Source organism: Eschrichtius robustus, chromosome 11 (genome assembly GCF_028021215.1).
Source record: "Eschrichtius robustus isolate mEscRob2 chromosome 11, mEscRob2.pri, whole genome shotgun sequence".
NCBI classification, from domain to species: domain Eukaryota; kingdom Metazoa; phylum Chordata; class Mammalia; order Artiodactyla; family Eschrichtiidae; genus Eschrichtius; species Eschrichtius robustus.
The window spans coordinates 112336208-112354816 of NC_090834.1; the positions used below are offsets into that span (position 1 = coordinate 112336208).

The window sequence follows — 18609 nt, forward strand, 5'->3', positions numbered from 1 at the left end:
GCGGGGCTCCTCCGGGCCTCCCCTCTCAGGCCTGGGCCCCGAGCCCCCATCAGGAGCCCTTGTCGGGGCCCCCGCGGGGCACGGTCAGCTGTTCGTAGGTGGGCAGCGCGTTGCTGGGCAGGAAGAGCTCGGGGTGGAGGGAGCCACCGCTGTGGGGCTGGAGCACCTGGGCCCCGCCCCCGCTGGAGGCCCGGCCGCCGGGGGCACCTCCGTGGTGCAGGGCGAGCAGCTGGTGCAGCATGTCTGTGATGAGCGCCAGCCTCTGGTCCAGCTGCGTCACCTGCGGGGACAGGGTCAGAGGTGAGCCGGGCGCCGTGCAGGTGGCCTCAAGGCCTGGGCTGCTTGAGGGCCAGGGGAGGGGCGGGGCCTGGCCTTGGTCACGCCCGTGTGTGTGTGGGTGTCCGTGCCCCCTGTGCAAGTCTGCACGTGTGCACACACGTGCGTGGAGGGAGCCCCGCTCTGCAGCCCTCACCTGAGACCAGTGGCTGAGCAGGTAGCAGGGCGGGGCCCCTCCCCTGCCGTCTACCCCCACCCCCATGCCCACCAGCAGGGTTTGTGCCTCAGGGCGCTCTTGTCATCCCGGGCACGGTCCCCAACGCAGCAGGGGCACCACCATCTTCCCAGCTGAGCCCCAAAACCTGTACCAATCCCCAGGGGTCAGCCAGGGCCACATGCCCACCATGCTTTTCCCAAAGGCCTTTCCCGCGCTGAGCACTGGGGCTGCCCACCCCACGAGGTGGGGTCGCCCCACGAAGCTGGAGGGGAGGTGGATGGAGGACGGACCTGGGGCTGCAGGTACTTAGCAGGGGCCGCTGGATGCCCAAGACGGGGTGGGGCTGGCGTGAGCCCGGGGGTGGGAAGAGGACCCCAGGGCACTCAGAGCAGGGGCAGGGGTGAAGCAGACGTCCTGGCACGAGCCGGGAGGAGGCCTGCCTCACCCTGGGGCCTGCAGTGCCCTTGGGGGTGGTTCCCCCAGGGTCTCTGTCAGAAAATAATACCCGCCTTGGGTACCTGGAACACTGGAAAGACTAGAAATGATGAGGGAGGGAGCGGAGGTGGCCAGATCGCCACCGATAAGGGCCAAGCTGCAGGAACACAGAGCTGCTTCAGGGGACAGTGTGGCTGGGGGTAAAAGCCCAGGGATGGCTCAGCCAAGGGTCAACGCTGGGGCTGAGGACGGCAGCAGGCCGAGCTGGCTGGGGCCGGCCATCCACCTGGACACACACATGGTCCATGATGTATGTGCTCTGAGCCGCCCTGGGCCAGACGGCCCCAGGACCCATCTGGGCCCCGCTGCTGGCTGCAGTATCCCTACCCCAGGACCGGACGGAGCTGGGTGCTGGCCAAGCGGGTCGGCCCCGGGGAAGATGCTGTTGGTTGAAGAGGCCACAAATCCTGTGTAGCTGGGTCCCCAGGTGGGCCCGGGTCCGGCTTCAGAGGGGGGTGGGGCAGTCCCCAGCCTCCCTCCCACTGTGGACGCTGAGTCAGGGGGGAGGGGCAGGGCTGGCTGAGCGGGAGGAGGGGAGGGTTCTCTCCTGAGTCGGGGCCACGGGGCTCTCTTGAGACCTAGCAGCAGGTAGGGCAGGATGGGGGGAGCAACAGCCCCCCTATCAGGACGGCTGCCCGTGAGGTGGGGCCTGTGACCCACATCCCCAGCTTCGCACGGTGGCGGCTGCAGCCCTGAGGCCGATGCTGTCTCCTGGGACCTCCTGGGCTCCCCTGCCCGCCTCTGCCTCCTCAGACGGTGCGGTGCGGGGGACTGAGACATCCTCCGCTGCCCCTGGGCCTGGGGCAGGGGCGGCTGCGTGTCTGAGGCCCCCTCACCCAGGCCAGGGGGCCTAACCTATTTTCCCAGACACATCTGATACCGGAGCCCAGGCTGTAAAGGGAAGGGGTGCAGAGCTTCTCTGGTTTAGCTGGGGTAGGGCCTGGGCCCCTCACTCAGCTCTCCCCACCCCTGCATTCCCCCGGGTGCCTCCCTGACACCCTAGTCCCACCACATGCTGAGGCCACCCACAGACGCAGGCCCCGAGGCCCCAGGAGAAGAGTCTCGTTTGGGGGTCTCTGGCTGGGACCCTTGCAGCCCAGCCAAGGGGGGCTGGGGAGGACCCTCTCCTCGGCCCAAGACCGCTGGGGCTCCGGCCGGTGGCAGGACCGGCCCCCCAGTCCCACTGCCCGCCTATGCCCTGGGAGACCCGTGGGGGACCCTGCACGCCTGGTAGCCCGGAATGAGCCTTGCACGAGGCTGGTCCGGGCAAGCTTCATGTTGCTCCACTGTGCAGGCCCCGGCTTGGGTATTGATTGGTTTGGCATCAATTAGAGCACCAAATACATTACAGAAGAAAATTTGTGGTTTCATAAATTTTCACTTTATGGCACTTGAACATCTGTTGAAGCCCCCAGCAGGGCAAGTGGGTATGGAAGCCTTTATAGGGTGTTCTTGGGAAAAAGGGAAATGGAAGAATGGCTGGGATTCAGGAAGGGGTGGGGCTGCTGGGCACGACTGGAGAGGGGGCGCATCCCAGGGGGCTGACAGCACAGCCCCCACTGGGGAGCGGGCGGGAGGCTGGCCCCAGGCCGAGCTCGCCCTCAGGGGGCCACCTGGGGCACTTCTGCTGCTGCCCTTGCCCTGCTCTGCTTCCAAGCCCACCTCGGCCCCCTGGGCTGCTGCTCATGGCAGATGGGGCTTTGAGGGGCTCACCGGGCTCCCTGGTCCCAGGGGACATGCTCCCATTAGCCAGACTGCTGGAGGTGGCAGGGGCGCTGGGGGCGAGCTCGGATCTGGGCCAGAATCCCAGAGCTGGCCCAAAGCCTGGGCCTCACGCCTCCCCCTCCTTCTCGCACAGGAGAGGAGCGGGTCTGGGGAGGAGCGTTAACAGGCCGCCACTGATGGGACGGGAGAGAGAGCAAGTGGGGAAGCCCGCAGGCCACACCAGACTCCTGCCAAGGCCTCCCGGCCACTTGCCGCGTCCTCCTGGTCCTCTGGCCACCCTCAGGGTCCCCCTGGGTCTTCCTGGCCCCCTGCAGGGTCCTGCCGCCTGCCCAGCCCCACGCCTGATGGGTGGGGATCCTCTCCATCGCTCGCCTGGTCCAGCTTCAGGGCGTGGTGATCAGTGGGTGGGCCAAGCCCTGTGGAGCCCTCCTAGCCCCCAACCCCGAGCCGTGTCTCCTCCCCCGCCCGGAGCTTGGTGGCTGACCTCGGTGCCACACACCACCCGGGGCTGCCGGCTGCTGGTCGCTGGCTCTGGGCTGCCTGAGCTTGCCCTGCACTGCCCAGCCCCCAGGGCCCGGTGGTGGCCTCTGCCCGGGGGGCGGGGGGGGCTCCCGCCCTTCTCAGCGGCTGATCCCCTGTCCCCACAGTGTGGGGTGAGCCTGGTCAGGCTGGTCCAGGAGGCCAAGTCAGACCCCACGCTGAGACCCGGCCTCCGTGCTGTCCTCCCTGGGCCTCAGTTTCTCAGCTGGGAAGTGGGGGCATTCTGCTCCTCCCGTGGCGGGTGTTCTTGAGGATGGAGCAGGACAGTCGTGTAGGAGCCCATGCCCGCGGGCTCTGTGAGTGTGACTCACACCTGCCACGCTTCTCCAGGGCTGAGCGCGTCCCAGAGAGATGGTCCCTGGGTCCCCCCACCCTGGGTTCTCCTCCTCCCAAGGAGAGTGCCTTTATCTTGCTTCCTGTTCGATGGTGACACCCAGTGAGCACTTCATTCGGCCGGAGGGAGCGGCCTGAGCCAAACCCCAGCCGCGGAGAAGTGCGTCCCTCCGGGCAGGTGCCCAGGCGAGGTGCTGTCACCCTCAGAGGAAGGCAGTGCCCGCTCGGGGACCAGGACGGCGTTCCCCGGGAGCCGCTGGGGCACATCAGTTTTGGGGATCTTGGATCTCGTCATTATTTGCAATTTGATAGTGACTAAAGGGCAAGGCCAACAAAAGCTCCCTTGTTCCCTGCCTCCACTCACCAAATTAATAACCATAAGACGACTCCCGGCCCTCGGAAGAGAAAAAAAAGCAATTAGAATAACAGCCAGTTAGAGAGCCCCGGGCGGCTGGTGATCAAACCCAAGGCGACGGGATTCCTGTTTGATGTGGTTATGAATTTGTTTTCAAAAGAAAATCTTGAAAAAGAGTCTTTCAAGGGAAATTTTTGCAGAACCTGCTCGGCCTTGATCCCAGCTCTGGACCCGCCGATGGCCCTGGCCACGTGTAAGCCTTGGGCTCTCTCGGCCACACTGGCCAAAGACGGGCAGGAGTGGGGGACACCGAGGCCTGGGGCTCGCGGGGAGGGAGTCCCCTGCCCTGCAGGGCAGCTCGTGGTGCCCCAGGGTCCCTGTGGGTCAACATCTAAAGGGGGAGGCAGGGCTCCTCTTGGGACAGCCCAGGGCCCTCTGCAGGGTCACAGGGCAAAAGACCTCTGGACCCTCTTGTTTGCAGACTGTGCTGGACCAAGAGTCACTGAGCCACTCTCGGGGGCAATGCTTACAATACTTAAACACCAGGCACTGAGCTGGGTGCCAGCCCTGGGGCCAAGCTGGGCTGCAGGGAGTTGGGGGTTCCAGGTATGTCACGGGGTGCGCGGGGGCCTGAAGCCCCAGGGAGCCCTGCCCAAGCCCACACGCCGGCGACAGGCGCAGGGACACGGCCATGACTGCTCAGTGTGTCCGTGCACAGGCCCGCTCAGTCCTCCTGACACCCTGCGACACGGCTCTGCCCCCTTCACCCGCCTTCACACACAGCAGGCAGCAAGGGAGCGAAGAGGTCAGGGAGCAGGGGTTGCAGAGGGGCTGCTGCTGGCCTGTCTCCCGCTTCTGCCCTGGCCACAGGCCTGTGGCACCTGCAAGGCCCAGCACTGCCCAGGTCACAAGCCCCTGCTCCCCGCTGCTCCTGAGCCCATTAGACAGGTGACACAGCTGAGGCCCGGGGGCACAGCGGGCCTTGAGTCCCTGGACGCAGCTTGGAGGGACCAGGTGGGGCCCGCTCACAGCCGGGGCAGGTCCAGTGGCCCACGGCAGGGGTGCTGAGCCTGCCACACCTCCACCCGGTCCCCATCCTGGCCGCCCACAGAGGGAGCCCTGTGCTGGACAGCTCAGGGCAGAAACCCGCCTTCCCTGTCCAGGGCCCCAGCCACACCTCACAGGCCCCCGGGTGGGCAGTCCACCCTGCCCCCTCCCGAACATACAGTTTGTGAGAAGCCCCCAGCACGGGGCAGGACACAGGGTATGATGAGTGAATTCTGATGGGTGGAAGGAGTGCCCGCTCCCACCCCTATTAGAGCCCGGCCACAGCCTTGGACGACGGGCCTGCTGGACCCAGGAAGGACTCAGTCTGAGAAGTGACACTGTGCCTCCTGGGCCTCGTGGCTGCTCAGTGGGATTCAGGTGGTGGTCCTGGGCCACCCCCCCACCCCGCCCCCCGGGACTTCTGGGTTCTCCATCTCCATAGAATGCCATTTCTTGCCCCACCCCTGGCCTTGGCCCTCCCTCTGCAAGATGCTGCTTGGTGAGGGAGGGGAGTGGGGGTGGGGGTCACGGTGACCTGTGACCTTTGCCCCCTGTGCCCTGCAGCACATGCAGGTGATGCTGAGCACCCACGTCTAGGGCAATGGATGTCACTGGGAGAGAGCGCCAAGGGGAGGGGCACGGGCTGCGTCCTGGTGTCTGCTGGACCATGGCAGGAGGAGGGCCACCCTGATGTGACAGCTGTGGTCTGCTGTCCTCTGACCCTGAGCACCCAGGCTCAGGCTAGGGACACATCCAAGACCCACACGCTTGACCCCTGGGGACCTCAGGCCTGAACTCAGACCATAAAACCATGGTTTCCCTGCACCTCTGTTGAGGCCTCTCGCTCTCTCTCAGCACCCACCCTGTTCCTTGCACATTTTCCTCATCCCAGAAAAACAGTCCAAAATCTCAGCATCGTGCTCCACATTCTGTCTGTCAGCAGAACTCGGGAAACCCCTGCCCACCCCTCATTGGCTCCCAGCCCAGGCCAGACCGCCAATTTTTTATGCTAGGACTATTGCAGTAGCCTGCCAGGTAGCCTTCCCCCACAATGTGGTCCTTTCAAAACACAAACCAGGTCACATCGTTGCCCTACTCATAGCCTCCTGAGCTCCCACCTCACTCCCAGGAGAAACCTGAGTCCCTCTTGTGGCCCTAGACCTGTCCCCCTTTGCTCTATGGCCTCCCCCCACCCCCACCCCGCCCTTCTTCCCTCTGCATTTACTCCAGGCCACTCTGCTGGTCCTCAACATGGCAGCACATGCCTGCCTCAGGCCCTTTTCCCCAGCTGCTCCCCTGCCTGCATCAACCACCCTCCACCCTCGGACCTCACCAAAAGCACTGATTGTGGCCACGTCCCTCCTTCTGCAGTGGCCCCCCACCATCCCCACGCTGGCCCTTATTTTCTCCAAGGCCCCTGGCCTGCGGTTGTATCTGCTCACTCCTTAGCTGGTTCTCCCACTAGAATTAGGCTCCAGGAGCCCCACTCCTCTGCCTGTCGTTGAGGGCACACAGAGGGCCCAGTTCACATTTGTGGAACGAGTATGGTGGGTGCTACACAGCCCAGAGCCCCCGGGGAAACTTTCTGCCAAGGGGGAAGGGGGAGGCGGTGCGGGGTACCTGCCTGCCTAGGGCCAGCTGTCCTGGGGGGAGGTCCCTGCCTGGCGGGCAGCCTGGCCCTGGCCCCCGGGCCCTGCCCCTGGCGCTGGGCCTCCCTGACTCCTGGGAGTTTGGGAACGCCCCTCCCCCACGGCGAGAATGCGGGAATAACACCCATAAATCATCCTTTCGTTAGAGCCCGTGGGGCTGGCGGGTCTCATAGAGCTGGGTATGAGTGGAAATAGATCACAGCGCTTCATAACATTGTAATTTATGGCAGGAGACGGTGTAATTGTGTTTATGACTTTGTTTTAGTGCTTTAGCTCTTGGAGAAAAATCAGCCGTGTTTTCTAGCTGCCGAGGTTTTACTGCCAGTCCTCAGGGCGGCTGGCCTGCCGAGCTCTCTGTCCTGCGGTGCGCGGTGCACCCAGCCTGCTGAGGAGACGGCCTCGGAGCACGGCCCACAGCCTGCTGGGCTGGACGTGTGCTGGGCATGTGGGCCGGGGCGGGATGTGTGCACGCCGGTCTGCGGGAGGCCCTGGGGAAGGACGCGTTTTGGGTGTGCGGGCCGCAGGGGCAGCGGGTCAGAGCCCGCGGGGAGGGCCTGGGCACACGGACAGGCTGTCTGGGCTCATGTCCTGCCTCTGCCACTTCCTGGTTGGGTGACCTTGGGTGAATCACTTGGCCTCTCTGAACCTCAGTTTCCCCATCTGTAAAATGGGGACGCTGGTAGAATCTCCCTCAGTAGGATGTTGTAAGGATTGAATGAATTAATGCAGGAAACCACTGGAAAGAGTGCTTGGCATCTGGCAAATTCTGATTAAGTCTCCTGTTGACCATTACTGTAATTATTGTTAGTAATTTGCCTGCACGCTGCGTGGCCTGAGGGCCAGTTGGCATGTGTACGTGTAGATGTGTGTGTACACGAGTACTCGGGCTTTACAAGGGCAGGGAGACTGCACGTGCAAGAATGCATGAGCCGCCTCGGTTGTGGTTTTGCACAATTCCCTGTACCGTCCACCAAATCATTCCCTGAGCTGCCGAAGGGTACAAGCGTATCTGCCTGGACCTCTGGGCCCCTGGGCCTTTGCACGTGCCACGGAGGTGAGCACCCTTCCACCAGGCGGTGGTGCTGCTGGGATGGGGCTGCTCGGCGGGCAAGCAGTGGGGGCCCCACTCAGCATGGGGGCTCTTTCGGGTGCCAAGCATACTCTCCTAACTGGGAGATAGATGCCACCATCTCTGGAACCCCTGGTCACCAACACACCAGCCGTTCTGCCTGTTTCCCAGGGTCCTCTGCCCAGGCGGAGTCCAGGCAGGGGTGAGCCTTGGCCAGAAGAGGTGGGCGATGTGGCAGCCACTTGTGCCCTGGCCCCTGGGACTGGTGCATTGGTTCAGCATCATGAATCAGCCAGGGTGGGCATTTCAGAGGCTGTAGACCAAGGCCTCTGTCCTAGCCACTGTCCCTCAAATCTCTCACTGTTCTGGCTACGGGGCGGCAGGTGATCTGAGCCGTCACCAGAGTCAGCCATGCCTCAGCTGGGTCCTCGGCACAGCATGGTCAAGGTCCTGGTCACCCCAGACCCTTCTGGGGGCCTACCAGTTCCTGGCTGACCCTTGCTGACCACCCCTTAGGAGTGCAGGTTGCTCCCCTCTGAGAGAGTGTCACGATGGAGAGAAGACCCTTCTACCTGCCCCACAGATACACGCTCGCCCAGGGGCAGCCCCACAGATGCCTGGGGCCCGCCGGGCACCCTCAGCATTGCGTCCATCCAGGATGACTGCTGAGGGGGGCGGGTCTCAGGATCATTATCGTAAACCACAGCCGCCTCTCCAGTGTTCATCCGCCGCAGCCGGGACAATCTCGCAGGCCCTCTACACCCAGCCCAAGGACCCCCATCTGCCGGCACCATCTCTACACAGACACCCTCGACGCTCCGCCCCAGCCCTGCACTCTCCCGGGGGCCCCAGAACGCCGGCTCCAGTGGCAAGCAGGTCTAACAGCGTCTTGGTGCAGCAGGGCCCAAAGAGAACTCAGACTCGCCCTGCCCGCAATCCCATCCTCCCATCTCAGAAAGTGGTGCCGATACCCACACAGCAAAACACTGGATTCCCCTGGCGCTCACCCACGTCCCACCCGCTCTTGAGAGCACACGCTCTGAATCCAACACCGCCCCCTCCACGCCCCTTGCCCAGGCCAGTGGCATCCCTGGCCTGTGCTGTTGGAATCGCCTCTACTTGACTGGTCCGTCCCCCTCCCATTCACTCCAGCAGCAGCCAGGCTGAGCTGTCTCCCTCCGCAGAATTGCCAGTGCACCCAGAGTGAAATCTCACCTCCATCCACAGCCCCTGAGCTCCGCGCAGCCCCCTCACAGTCCTCCCTGACACCCTTCTCTCAGAGCCTGGGCACAGTCCTCTCGATACTGCCTCAGGGCCTTTGCATTTGCCATTCCCTCTGCCTGGAAAACCGTCCTCCGCCACAACATATAACCTGAGCTCAAATGTTGAGAATGGGCTTCCCTACCACCAGCTGAAAGCTCTTGCGGCCAGGCCTTTGACCATGCTGTCACGTTCACTTCCCCAGAGGGTCTCCCAGAGCCTGGCACATGGTAGGTGCTCACTAAATACACTTGGGATGAATAGAGTTGGTGCTTCACAGATATTTGCTGGATGAGAAAATGAGGTCTCTGCCATCTCCCAGGGCCCCAGTAGTGGGGTGGGGGGCAGATGTCCTCTAAGCCCATTGCTCCTTCCCTCCCCAAGGTGCTGCTGGCCAGGCCTTTTCCTTGTCATTGATTTGTAAGGGCTCTTTGTATATTAAGAAAGTTTGTCCTTTGACATGGACATCACAGATGTTTGTTCCTAGTGTGCCATTGGTCTTGTGAATTGGTTTATGGCAATTATGATTATCATTTGTGCTCATGTCATACAGAAGTTTTATTTACTTTTTCACTTTTTTATGTAGTCAGAGTTGTTTGTCTTTTCCATTGTGGCTTCTAGATTTTGTGCACGCTTGGAGTAGCTTTCCCAATTCCGACCCTGAAACTTTTTTTTTCTAGGACTTTTTAGATTTGTATTTTACCCTTCAATCATTGAACGGTGTGGGACTGATTCTGAGCTGCAGGCCTGTTTTCAGCGATCAGCCTGTCGATACATCACACTTCACTGAAGGATCTGTCTTTTCCCCATGGAGCTGGAACATTCTTTTTGTACATGCTTTGCAGTCTACAGTGAACCGTCTTACTTAGGGCGGTCTTAACGACATGTGTTGCTAGTGGGTGGCAGGGCTGTTCTTTCTTGAGGTGAAAGACATTGCTGGCTCCATCCGGTGGGTCCAGCAGGGGAGGTGGCCAGGGGAGCATGGACCAGCTCACCTGGACAACCTCAGTGACCTCTGCCCTCAGCCCCCCAGTCTGAGTGATTTTGCTTCTCTGCTCAGAACTCTGAGAAACCCCACTTTGAGCTCTGAACAAAAAAGAAAGTCTGGGACGAGGCTCCAAGCTGTCACCCCTCCCCCAGGCAGCTCCAGCATGAGGGCTCCTCTCTGCCCTGCTCCCGCCTCTTCTCTCTGCCACCGCTGCCAGGATGTCTTCCTGGATTCTCGCGTGGCTCACACCATCACCTCGCCCACATTTCTGCTCAAGGCTCACTTCCCCACGAGACCTCCTTAGGCCCTGAGCTAAATGCAGCGACCTGCCCCCGTCCTCCATCTACTGTCTTTTCCTCCAGGACTCACACCGACGTCACTGGTTTATTTATTATATTTTCCGTCTCTAGCTGCCCGCCCCCCAACCCCCAAGGACGAAAGCCCCATAGGGGCTCTGCGTGTGCTGTGTTTACCGATGTGCTCGGTCCACACTCCTGGACACTGTAGCCACCTCCTCCCTCCAGCCGCATCTCTGCGGGGGCCACGTTTGTGCCCAGAGTCGTGCACAACCACCGCCTGACTGTGCCCACTGAGGCTGCCCTGCCTGGACTTCGGGGAGGAAGGCTCATGGGACAGCTTAAGGAGGGGGCAGTGGCAGATTCAGGGGGCCCCAGGCAGCACACAGCTTCCTGGGCTGCACGGGAGCCTCTTTGCTTGGAAGGGGGCCTGGGCAGTGGGGACCAAGATGCACGGAGGCCAGGAAGCTGCCCACGGCCACCTGGTGGGTGGGCTGGTGGAGGGGGGGAACCCTGGCTCAGGATGGGCGGGGCTTGGGCCTCCCAACAGGCTGGCCAGCCCCTAGCTGGGGCCTCAGGGGGGTCCTGCCAGCAGAGGCCAAGTGGGGGCTGCCTGCCCTGCCCACATCGGGCAGCCCCAGGCTGGCCGACTCAGCCATCCTCCTCGGGGCCGGGCGAGCGGGAATGTAGGGCAGGCTGGAAAAAGGCGCTGGAAGCCGAGAGGCCGTGTTTGTGTTGGCGGCAGGGCGGAGGCCCCACCTGCATTTGATTCTCCCCCGCCTCCCCCTCCCGCGCTGCCCCTCTGACGAGCCTCGAAGTCCTGGAAGCCAGGGGGACGCCGGGCAGAACACTTTGTACTGGGAGCCAGCGAGCACCCGGCCACCGCAGCCAAACCCCCAGCCCCGGCGGGCGGGCAGGCGGGTGACACGCGGCCCAGGGACGGCGGGCAGGTGGGCAGGGGCCGCCCAGCAGCTCCATCTTCATAGTCCCATCTGCCTCTGGCTGCTGCTACCCTGGTCTGGCTGCCCCCAGTCCCCCTCCCCGCCGCCATCTTGGGGCCATCAGCCAGGGTGTGGGCAGTTCAGGACCCCCAGGCCCGCAGTGCCTCTCGAGGTGGGTTCACCTTCCGTGAGTTCCACAGCCAGCAGGCCTCCCCCCACGCCTCGCACCCCGTCCTTGCCCTGGTGAGACCCCTGCAAGCCGCCTACCGCTCTCAAGGCAAAGACACGGCCCCGCCTCGGCCAGAGGGTCCCTCACGGTCTGGGCCCTGTGTCCCACCTCGGCCACTGCCCCTTCCTGCCCTGCACTGGCTTCTATCAGTTCCTTGGATGTGCTGTACCCCCTCTCTGCCTCAGGACATTTGCACCTGCCGGCCTGCTTTCTAGAACATTCCATCCCTCTCCTGAACCAGCAGACAGTCTCATTCTTCAGGCCCCGAGGCGAGGGTCTCCTCCTTAGAAACACCACCACCCCCCACCCCAGTTTGCCTGCCATCACCTCCCTGCTCTGCCCCTTCCAGCCACTCTGGTCTGCCCAGGTACCGCTTGCATCGTTTGCTTCCTCAATGTCCACCTCCCTGAAAGCGGGGATACTGCCAGGCAGTCCATGACCCCTGACCACCTGGGGGACTCTGGGCCTCCGTCACCTCCCTAGCAGGGAGGGGACAGAGAGTTTGTGCTGCAGCTCAGAATGGAGACTGATGCGTACGTGGCTGGAGTGTCCTGGGGGCAGGGTCTAGCTCCTCTGGACAGACCCCAGCATGCCCCCCAGGCTCCCAGCACCTCCCAGTTGCCTCTGACCACTTCCCCTGCACGCACAGCTTGGTGCGGCTTCTCTCCGTGCCCCTCTCCGGCCACCCTTGGCTGTTCTGTTCCCGCTCAGTCCTGGACTATGTCCTTTCTCCAGACACCTGCACAGCTTCCCGGCTGCTCCCTGACGGCACAGGCCCCCAGAGCCTCTTCCCCGGACAGTTGGAGGCCTGCTGACTCCACACCGGCCAGCCTCCAGGACAGCGCCCGCGCGCCCCCGCCCTGGCAACACGCTCTGCCCAGCTGGACGTCTTGCTGTTCAATGAACCTCTTTACAAAGGGTTTGCACGATATAAGTAGATGTGAGTACTCTTCAAAAACATTTTCTCTAAGAAGTAAAAACATTTCAAAGAAACATCCCCTTCGACCTGGCCCGTCTGGCTTTGTTTCCCCCCCGCCCCCCCGTCCCAGGTAACCGTCTTAGTGATCTGGTGTTTATCCTTCCAGCCATTTCAAAACACGAGCTCGCGCGCATGCGATACAGTATCCATCTGCGGCAGGCTTAGCATGAACGGTAACATGAGATGCTAGGCTCTCTGCTCGCTCCCTTTCACTCAACACGGGTTTGGAGGCCGCCTGTGTTGAAACATGCCCACGGAGCCCGCTCCCCGGGGCGGCGGTGCAGCGGGCCTTTCCACGGGGCTCTGGAGACGCCACGTCGTCAGTGTCCGTCTGTGGACCGGGAGGCCGAGTGCGCCCCAGGCCACACCCAGGGGAGGGCACCGCTCTCCAGGAACGGTCTTCTTGGCGTCCGTGTCGGCTGCGAGGCTGGCCCTGCAGGGGCCCTTCCACACGCCCCCAGACGGGATCCCCCGCCCCAGCCCCGCGCCCCTCCTGCGCTCCGCTCCTCCCTGATCTGGGGGAGAGGAGCCCCCGCCCGGCCTGTCCTCCCGTCCTCCCAGTGGACCCAGGCGGCTCAGCCTTCCCCCCTCTCCCCAAGTCACCAGCCACAGAGGCACCCAACAGGGTCAAGGGTGGAGACTTTCAGGGCCCAGCAAATCCATCCAGAATCTGAGGCTCCTCCCACCCCTGCAGCTGCCGCCCTGGGCCCGGTCACCAGCGTCCCCCGGATCCTGCCAGCGGCCCCCCGCCTGCTCTCCCGTGGCCACTCTTAGGCCCCAGGACGGGGACGTTAAAACGGGGGCTCCCCATGCCCTCAGCCTCAAGGCCAGGGTCACTGCAGTGGCCCCGAGGCCATCACGATCTGGCCGGGTCCTCCCCGCTGCCCCAGCCCCGTGGGCCTTCTGTCCAGGCCCCGAAGCGCCGCGGGCTCTCTGCACCTGCTGCCTCCGTGGGGCGGGCTCTTCCCCCAGGAGCTTCAAGCTGCCTCTGCCCTCCTCTGAGTATTCACTTAAATGCCCTGTCTCGGGGCTGCCCAGGTACTCTTTCTGCAGAGACACCCCTCCCCGGCACCCCTGCCATGCTCGACTCCTTGAAGGCAGGGCTTCGGCTTTGTTGCCTCGCAGCTGCCGGCCCAGTGTCTGGCACACAATAGGTGCTCAGTAAAGACCTGCAGGATGAGTAGATCACCGCCACCAGAGGCCAGACTGCCCAGGTCAGCCCCAGGTAGGGCAACCAGCAGAGGGGCTGAGGGGCTTGGCCTGCGTGTGTGTGTTCTGGCACGTGCGTGCCTGTGTGTGTGTGCGTGTGTACACGGGCAGAGTTCCACCAGGGCTGTGCTGGGCCCTACACCGGGGGGTGGGGGAAACCTGGGAACTGGCACATGGAGCAGAATCCAGGGGCGGTGTCAAGGGCTGGGGGGCTGCAAGAGCTGGGGTACAGGCTGACCACCCCCAGCCCAGGGCGGGCCATGCTCGCCCACCCTTCAGGTGCCGGCGTGTCCAGTCTCCCTGCCTTTCCTGCCTCGGTCCTGGCCTGGAAACAGCGGCCCCATGACTCAGCCGCCCAGGGCCGGGCTGCAGCTGCAGCTGACCCAGACGGGCGGGCAGCCCCTGGCCCCCCGGGCCCCCCAGGCCCACACCCAGGTCAGGGCCACCCCCGGCCCCGCCCCCACTCCTGGCTCCTGCTCCTCGGACAGGATTCCCTGAATTAGCCCCCCTGGAGGCTGGAACCGGGTTGGAGGCTGGGCCGGGGGGCTCTGGGCTGGGGTCCCAGACCCGGGGATCTGGACTCGAGCCCCTTTCCTGGCACCTGGAAGAGGCTTGTGGGGAAGGAGACGTGGAACAGGCTGGAGCGCCCTTCCTGGAACCTGCCTTCCTGGGGAAGCCGCAGGGATTTCTGCCCGTCCAGGACCAAGCCCTGCACCCTGCCTGGCGTTGGAGGCCCAGCTGGGGGCTTGGGCGGGCCTTCCCCACCTTGTGCACGTGCCAACACCCTCCCAGGCCTGTTCTCTCCCGGCCTGTGGGACCCACAACCTGTGAGCCAGAAGCCCCTCGGCCCCATTCTTCCTCCGCCCAGCACCGGGCTCCCTCCCCACCTCTGTCTGCACACTCTTTGAGACGGGGAGCTCAGTCCCCCACGCTCGCAGTGGAGGGGCAGCGCCAGCAGCCCGAGAAGACGGGGCCCGGGGTCCCCCATCCTCTCTGCCCCCCCGGCCCCTCCTTGGTGCTTTGCTTCACGGCAGTCCGAGTGCCAGCACCCGCTCCCGCCCTCGCCTTGCCTGCTCACCTCCCCTGCTGAGCTGCCGCATCTCTGGGTCATGAGTCACCCACGTGGCCACGTGGCCCTGGGGGGCCTGCTCTGCCACCTGGCCACGCAGATGCCCAGTGCGTGGGGGGACCTTGTGGCTAAGGGGGCGCTGCTGCACCTCTGCCCCACCCTGAGACCCACTGTCCGGGAAGTGGGTGAGGAGGAGGGGGAGCAGGGGGGCCAGGAAGCCACTGGGGCTCCAGGCCGGGCCCGAGCGCTCCAGCCCCCTCTGGACACACTTGGTGGGTCCCACCCCCCTCTGCTCCCAGCAGCCCCCCAGGTCCCGGGCTTAGCCTCCCTACTGTTGCCGGTGGTCCCGTCCTGGGGCCTTTGCCCGTGTGGTCCACAGGCCCCCATCCTGCCTGGTCTCCAGCCTGGGCCCAGCCACACGCAAGCTTGGGACCTGGCATTCCTGGCGTCACGCCCCTGAGCCTTTGTCTCTGCGTCTGTGAGACGGGCATGAGAAGGGACGTGCCATGAGGCGGTGGAGGGTCAAACGTGCCTCCCCGGCAGGGTATCTGCCTCCTACCCCCTTTCCATCTCCAAACCCCTGGACCCCAGGCCAGGCTACCTGCGGCTCCTGTGCAGGCGACAGGGCTGCCCCTCACTGTCCCCACGTCTGCACTCTTGTGCCCGCCTCATTCCAGCCGCCACACTGAGGCAGGTGACCTTAGAGGTCCCCAGCCCTGATCCCGAGGCGTGTGGCCAAGTGGCCGGGGCGCTGGAGGGGATGGGGTGGGGTGACCTTGGGGGTGGGTCAGAGACCTGGGGGCAACTGAGCAGTGGGGGCTCCCAGGACGGCCCACAATGTTCGGAAGGTGAGTGAAAGTGTGGGGAGGCCTCCACCCCGGAAGGAGGCCCCGGGCTGGCCCGCGGCCCACCTGGCCTGGGCTGACCTGAAGGCGAGAGACTCAGGCCGTCCTGCGGTTCCCCGCCCACACTTCCTGCTCCTGGGGCCGAGAGGAAGAGCTCCTTGGGACACTGGGCCCGGGTGGGGGGGGGACCCAGGCTGACCAGGCCGACCAGACCGGGTATGGTCTGCAGGCTTCTGGGAGGACCTGGCTCACCCTCTGTCACAGCCTGCAGGTTCCCCATTAGTGCCTGGATCTGGGGGCTTTGGAGACCATCCTTGGTACCACTTGGGTCACAGCTCTGGGGTGCCCACCCAGGCAGGAGGCCAGGGCCCTCTGTCAGCCTGAGTCAAAGGTGGGAAGGGGGTGCCCACCAGTGAGCCCTCCTCTGTCACCGCTGCCCCATCCCATACAGCCCCAGCCCCCTGGCTACCCAGAGGGCTCCTGTCCGGGGGCCAGCCAGCCCCAAGTCTGCACACGTGACATGAGGACACACCTGGCCTGCCTCTGCGCCCACTCTCCTGCCCTTCCCAAACCCAGCGGCACATCTCCACCTCCTCCTCACCAGGGCACCGTCAGACCTCCCCATTTTCTTCCTCCATTCTGGAGTTTTCTCACCATCAGCAGCAAACCCACCTGAAGAACTCCCATGGGTGGGTATCCTTTCTCCTCAATTCCTGACCCGGAGGCAACCCCTCAACCCTCCCTGCTGTCTCTTGCCTTTACCTTGGTATTTCTAAACCACATGCTTATACGTCCACCCCTTGCTTTTGAAGTTCTAGACATTACCTAGTGGCTGCCTGACAGGGAAGACGAGAGATCAAGATTTCATTTTCACGTCTCTTGCCCCCTGCCACTCCCCTATCCTGCCAATATAGTTACACTGCAATTCTAGGCTAAATGGATATTTACTGTTTTGCATTTTATGTAAACATAATGTAACAGCATCCCTATGTAAATGCTATTTTCAGCCAAGTCACGTGCTCTTCTATGATTATAACTTTTTGTTTTCCCTGGGGTTAAAATTGCCTTTATGTTTTGCTTAGTTTTCAGTGCATCTGTCACTAGTTTGCTCTTGAACTCTCTGCCAGAATTGTAAAGCTTCTATCCATCCTGCTGAGGACACCAGCAACCTATCAGCCTTATTCTTTTTTCTTCTGGAAGTTTCTTCCTAGGGCCCTAGAAGGATTAGTTACTCTCTAGGCCTGCTGAATAGTTGTAATGCTAGACTTTCTTTCCCCCGTCATGTTAGGAATGTCCTTGGCCTCTTTTTTTTGGGGGGGGGGGGGGTGGGGTGGATGTGTTGGATTCCCCTGGTTCTTGGATGCTGTGCTTCTCCCTTCTTGGTTTCCCCCTCCTTTTGCTGGAGCATATCCTCAAATAACTTTCTGAGAAAAGGTATGTGGTAGGTAAAACTTCTGACTGTGCACGTCTGAAAATGTCTTTAATTTACTCTCAGACCTGAGAGTTTGACTGGGTATAGAACCCCAGATTGAAAATAACCTTTTTTTTTTTTTTTTTTTTTTTTGCTTTTCAGACAGTGAGGTAAACAGAGGGAAGGCCCCTTGGTCCTGTTGTAGTGCTGTACACATTTAGGCTCTGGGTGATCCAGCTCAGCTGGGGCCCTATGGGTGGCAACATTCTCCCTTGATTAGGCTACCACCACTTTCATTGTCTCAGCAACAGCTGGGACTAAGCCCCTTGCCCTGAATCTAGTCCATCATCTCCTTGCTAGCTGTTCTCTTTGCCTCCCCACACCACCACCCCCCCCCCCCCCAAAAAAAAAAAAACCCCCACTCTACACATAGCTCAGAAACATGTAAATCAGAGCATGTCACTTCTGGGCTTAGAGCTGAAAACCCACCTACAGCTTCTGATCAAGTGAAAACAAATCCAAACTCCTTATGGGGGCTGCCAGGCCCCGATCTGGCCCCTACCAGCTTCCCCCCATCATCTCATACCGCTCGCCCAAGTCCCACTTGCCCAGGAGCTGCTGTCCCCCAGTATTCCAGGCTCTTTCACCCCAGGACCTCAGGCCGGACGCTCCCGGCCCACAGCAGCACTTAGCAAAGGTTTGTTGAATGGCTTAGTGAACAGGTGAGTGAGTGAATCCACCTCCGCCTTAACCAGAAGCATGGGAACCATCTAAGGCCCGGGGTGGGGTGGGGGGTGGGCTGCAGAGCCTGGTTGTCAGAAGCACAAGGTGTCAGGAGGGGCCGAGGTGGCTGGGGCAGCCTTTCCTCTGCTCCTGGACGTCTGTCCAGCTCACGACCCACCCTTGTTTGGTTTCTGCTTTGATGCCACCTCCTTGGAGACCCCCCTGCCCACCTCCCACGCTGCTCACCCGCCGCCCCGCCTGCTTTCTTCCTCCGGGTCCTGCTGCTCCGTAACTCCACGCCCCGCCCCTTGGCTTGCTGGTTTCTCGTGCATCTCTCCCTGGACTGAGCTTCCTGAGGAAGGGGTCTATGTGGCCTCCCCAGCACTTGGGGCCACTCCTGGCCTCTGGTCAGTGCTTGAGTCACTGAGTCAACAGATCTGGGGTGGAGGCAGGTCTGGGGCCAGAGAAGAGAGATGCCCGGGGAGCCCCACTTCCCTTGTGTCCCTCTCTGTTCTCCCCCAGGCCCACCGGTGGCGGTGGCTGGTGAGGTGGGCTGGGTAGGCCCCCACACCCCCGGCACCCCCCACATGCCCCAGAGCCCCTTCCCTGCCAGCTGCAGATCTGCCAGATACGGGGAGACCTGCAGGAGGGCGGCAGCAGGAGTGGGGGAAGGGCTCGGAGCCGGGCCTGGCGCTCGCCCTCCAACGCCGCCGTCCTCCGAGTTTCCGTGACTGTCTGTGCGTAACCGCACCGCGGTTTCCATCAGCGCTGCCAAGTGGCGGCTGCTGGGCCTGGCCTCGGGTTCTGATCCCCGACAAGCCGGCTCTCTGTCAGGCAACCCTGGGAAGCTGGGGCGCATGGGGGGTGCAAAGGGTTAAGCTGCCCTCTACCACCCCGTCTCATTTCTCAAAGGCCGGGCCCTCTTTCCTTCCAAGTCACAGCTGACGTGAAAT

The 18609-nt window shown here is 62.6% G+C and overlaps 1 protein-coding gene across 3 annotated transcripts in view; it reads right to left on the reverse strand.

Moving 5' to 3' along the window:
* Positions 1-35: 35 nt before the first annotated feature.
* KCNQ1 (potassium voltage-gated channel subfamily Q member 1) overlaps positions 36-18609 on the reverse strand; it is a 347919-nt gene continuing 329345 nt past the window's right edge. For all 3 annotated transcript variants that reach the window (XM_068555036.1, XM_068555035.1, XM_068555033.1), the window contains one exon: positions 36-280. In XM_068555036.1, coding sequence (XP_068411137.1) covers positions 50-280 — 231 coding nt within the window. In that variant the 3' untranslated portion in view covers positions 36-49. The remainder of the gene's footprint in view (positions 281-18609) is intronic.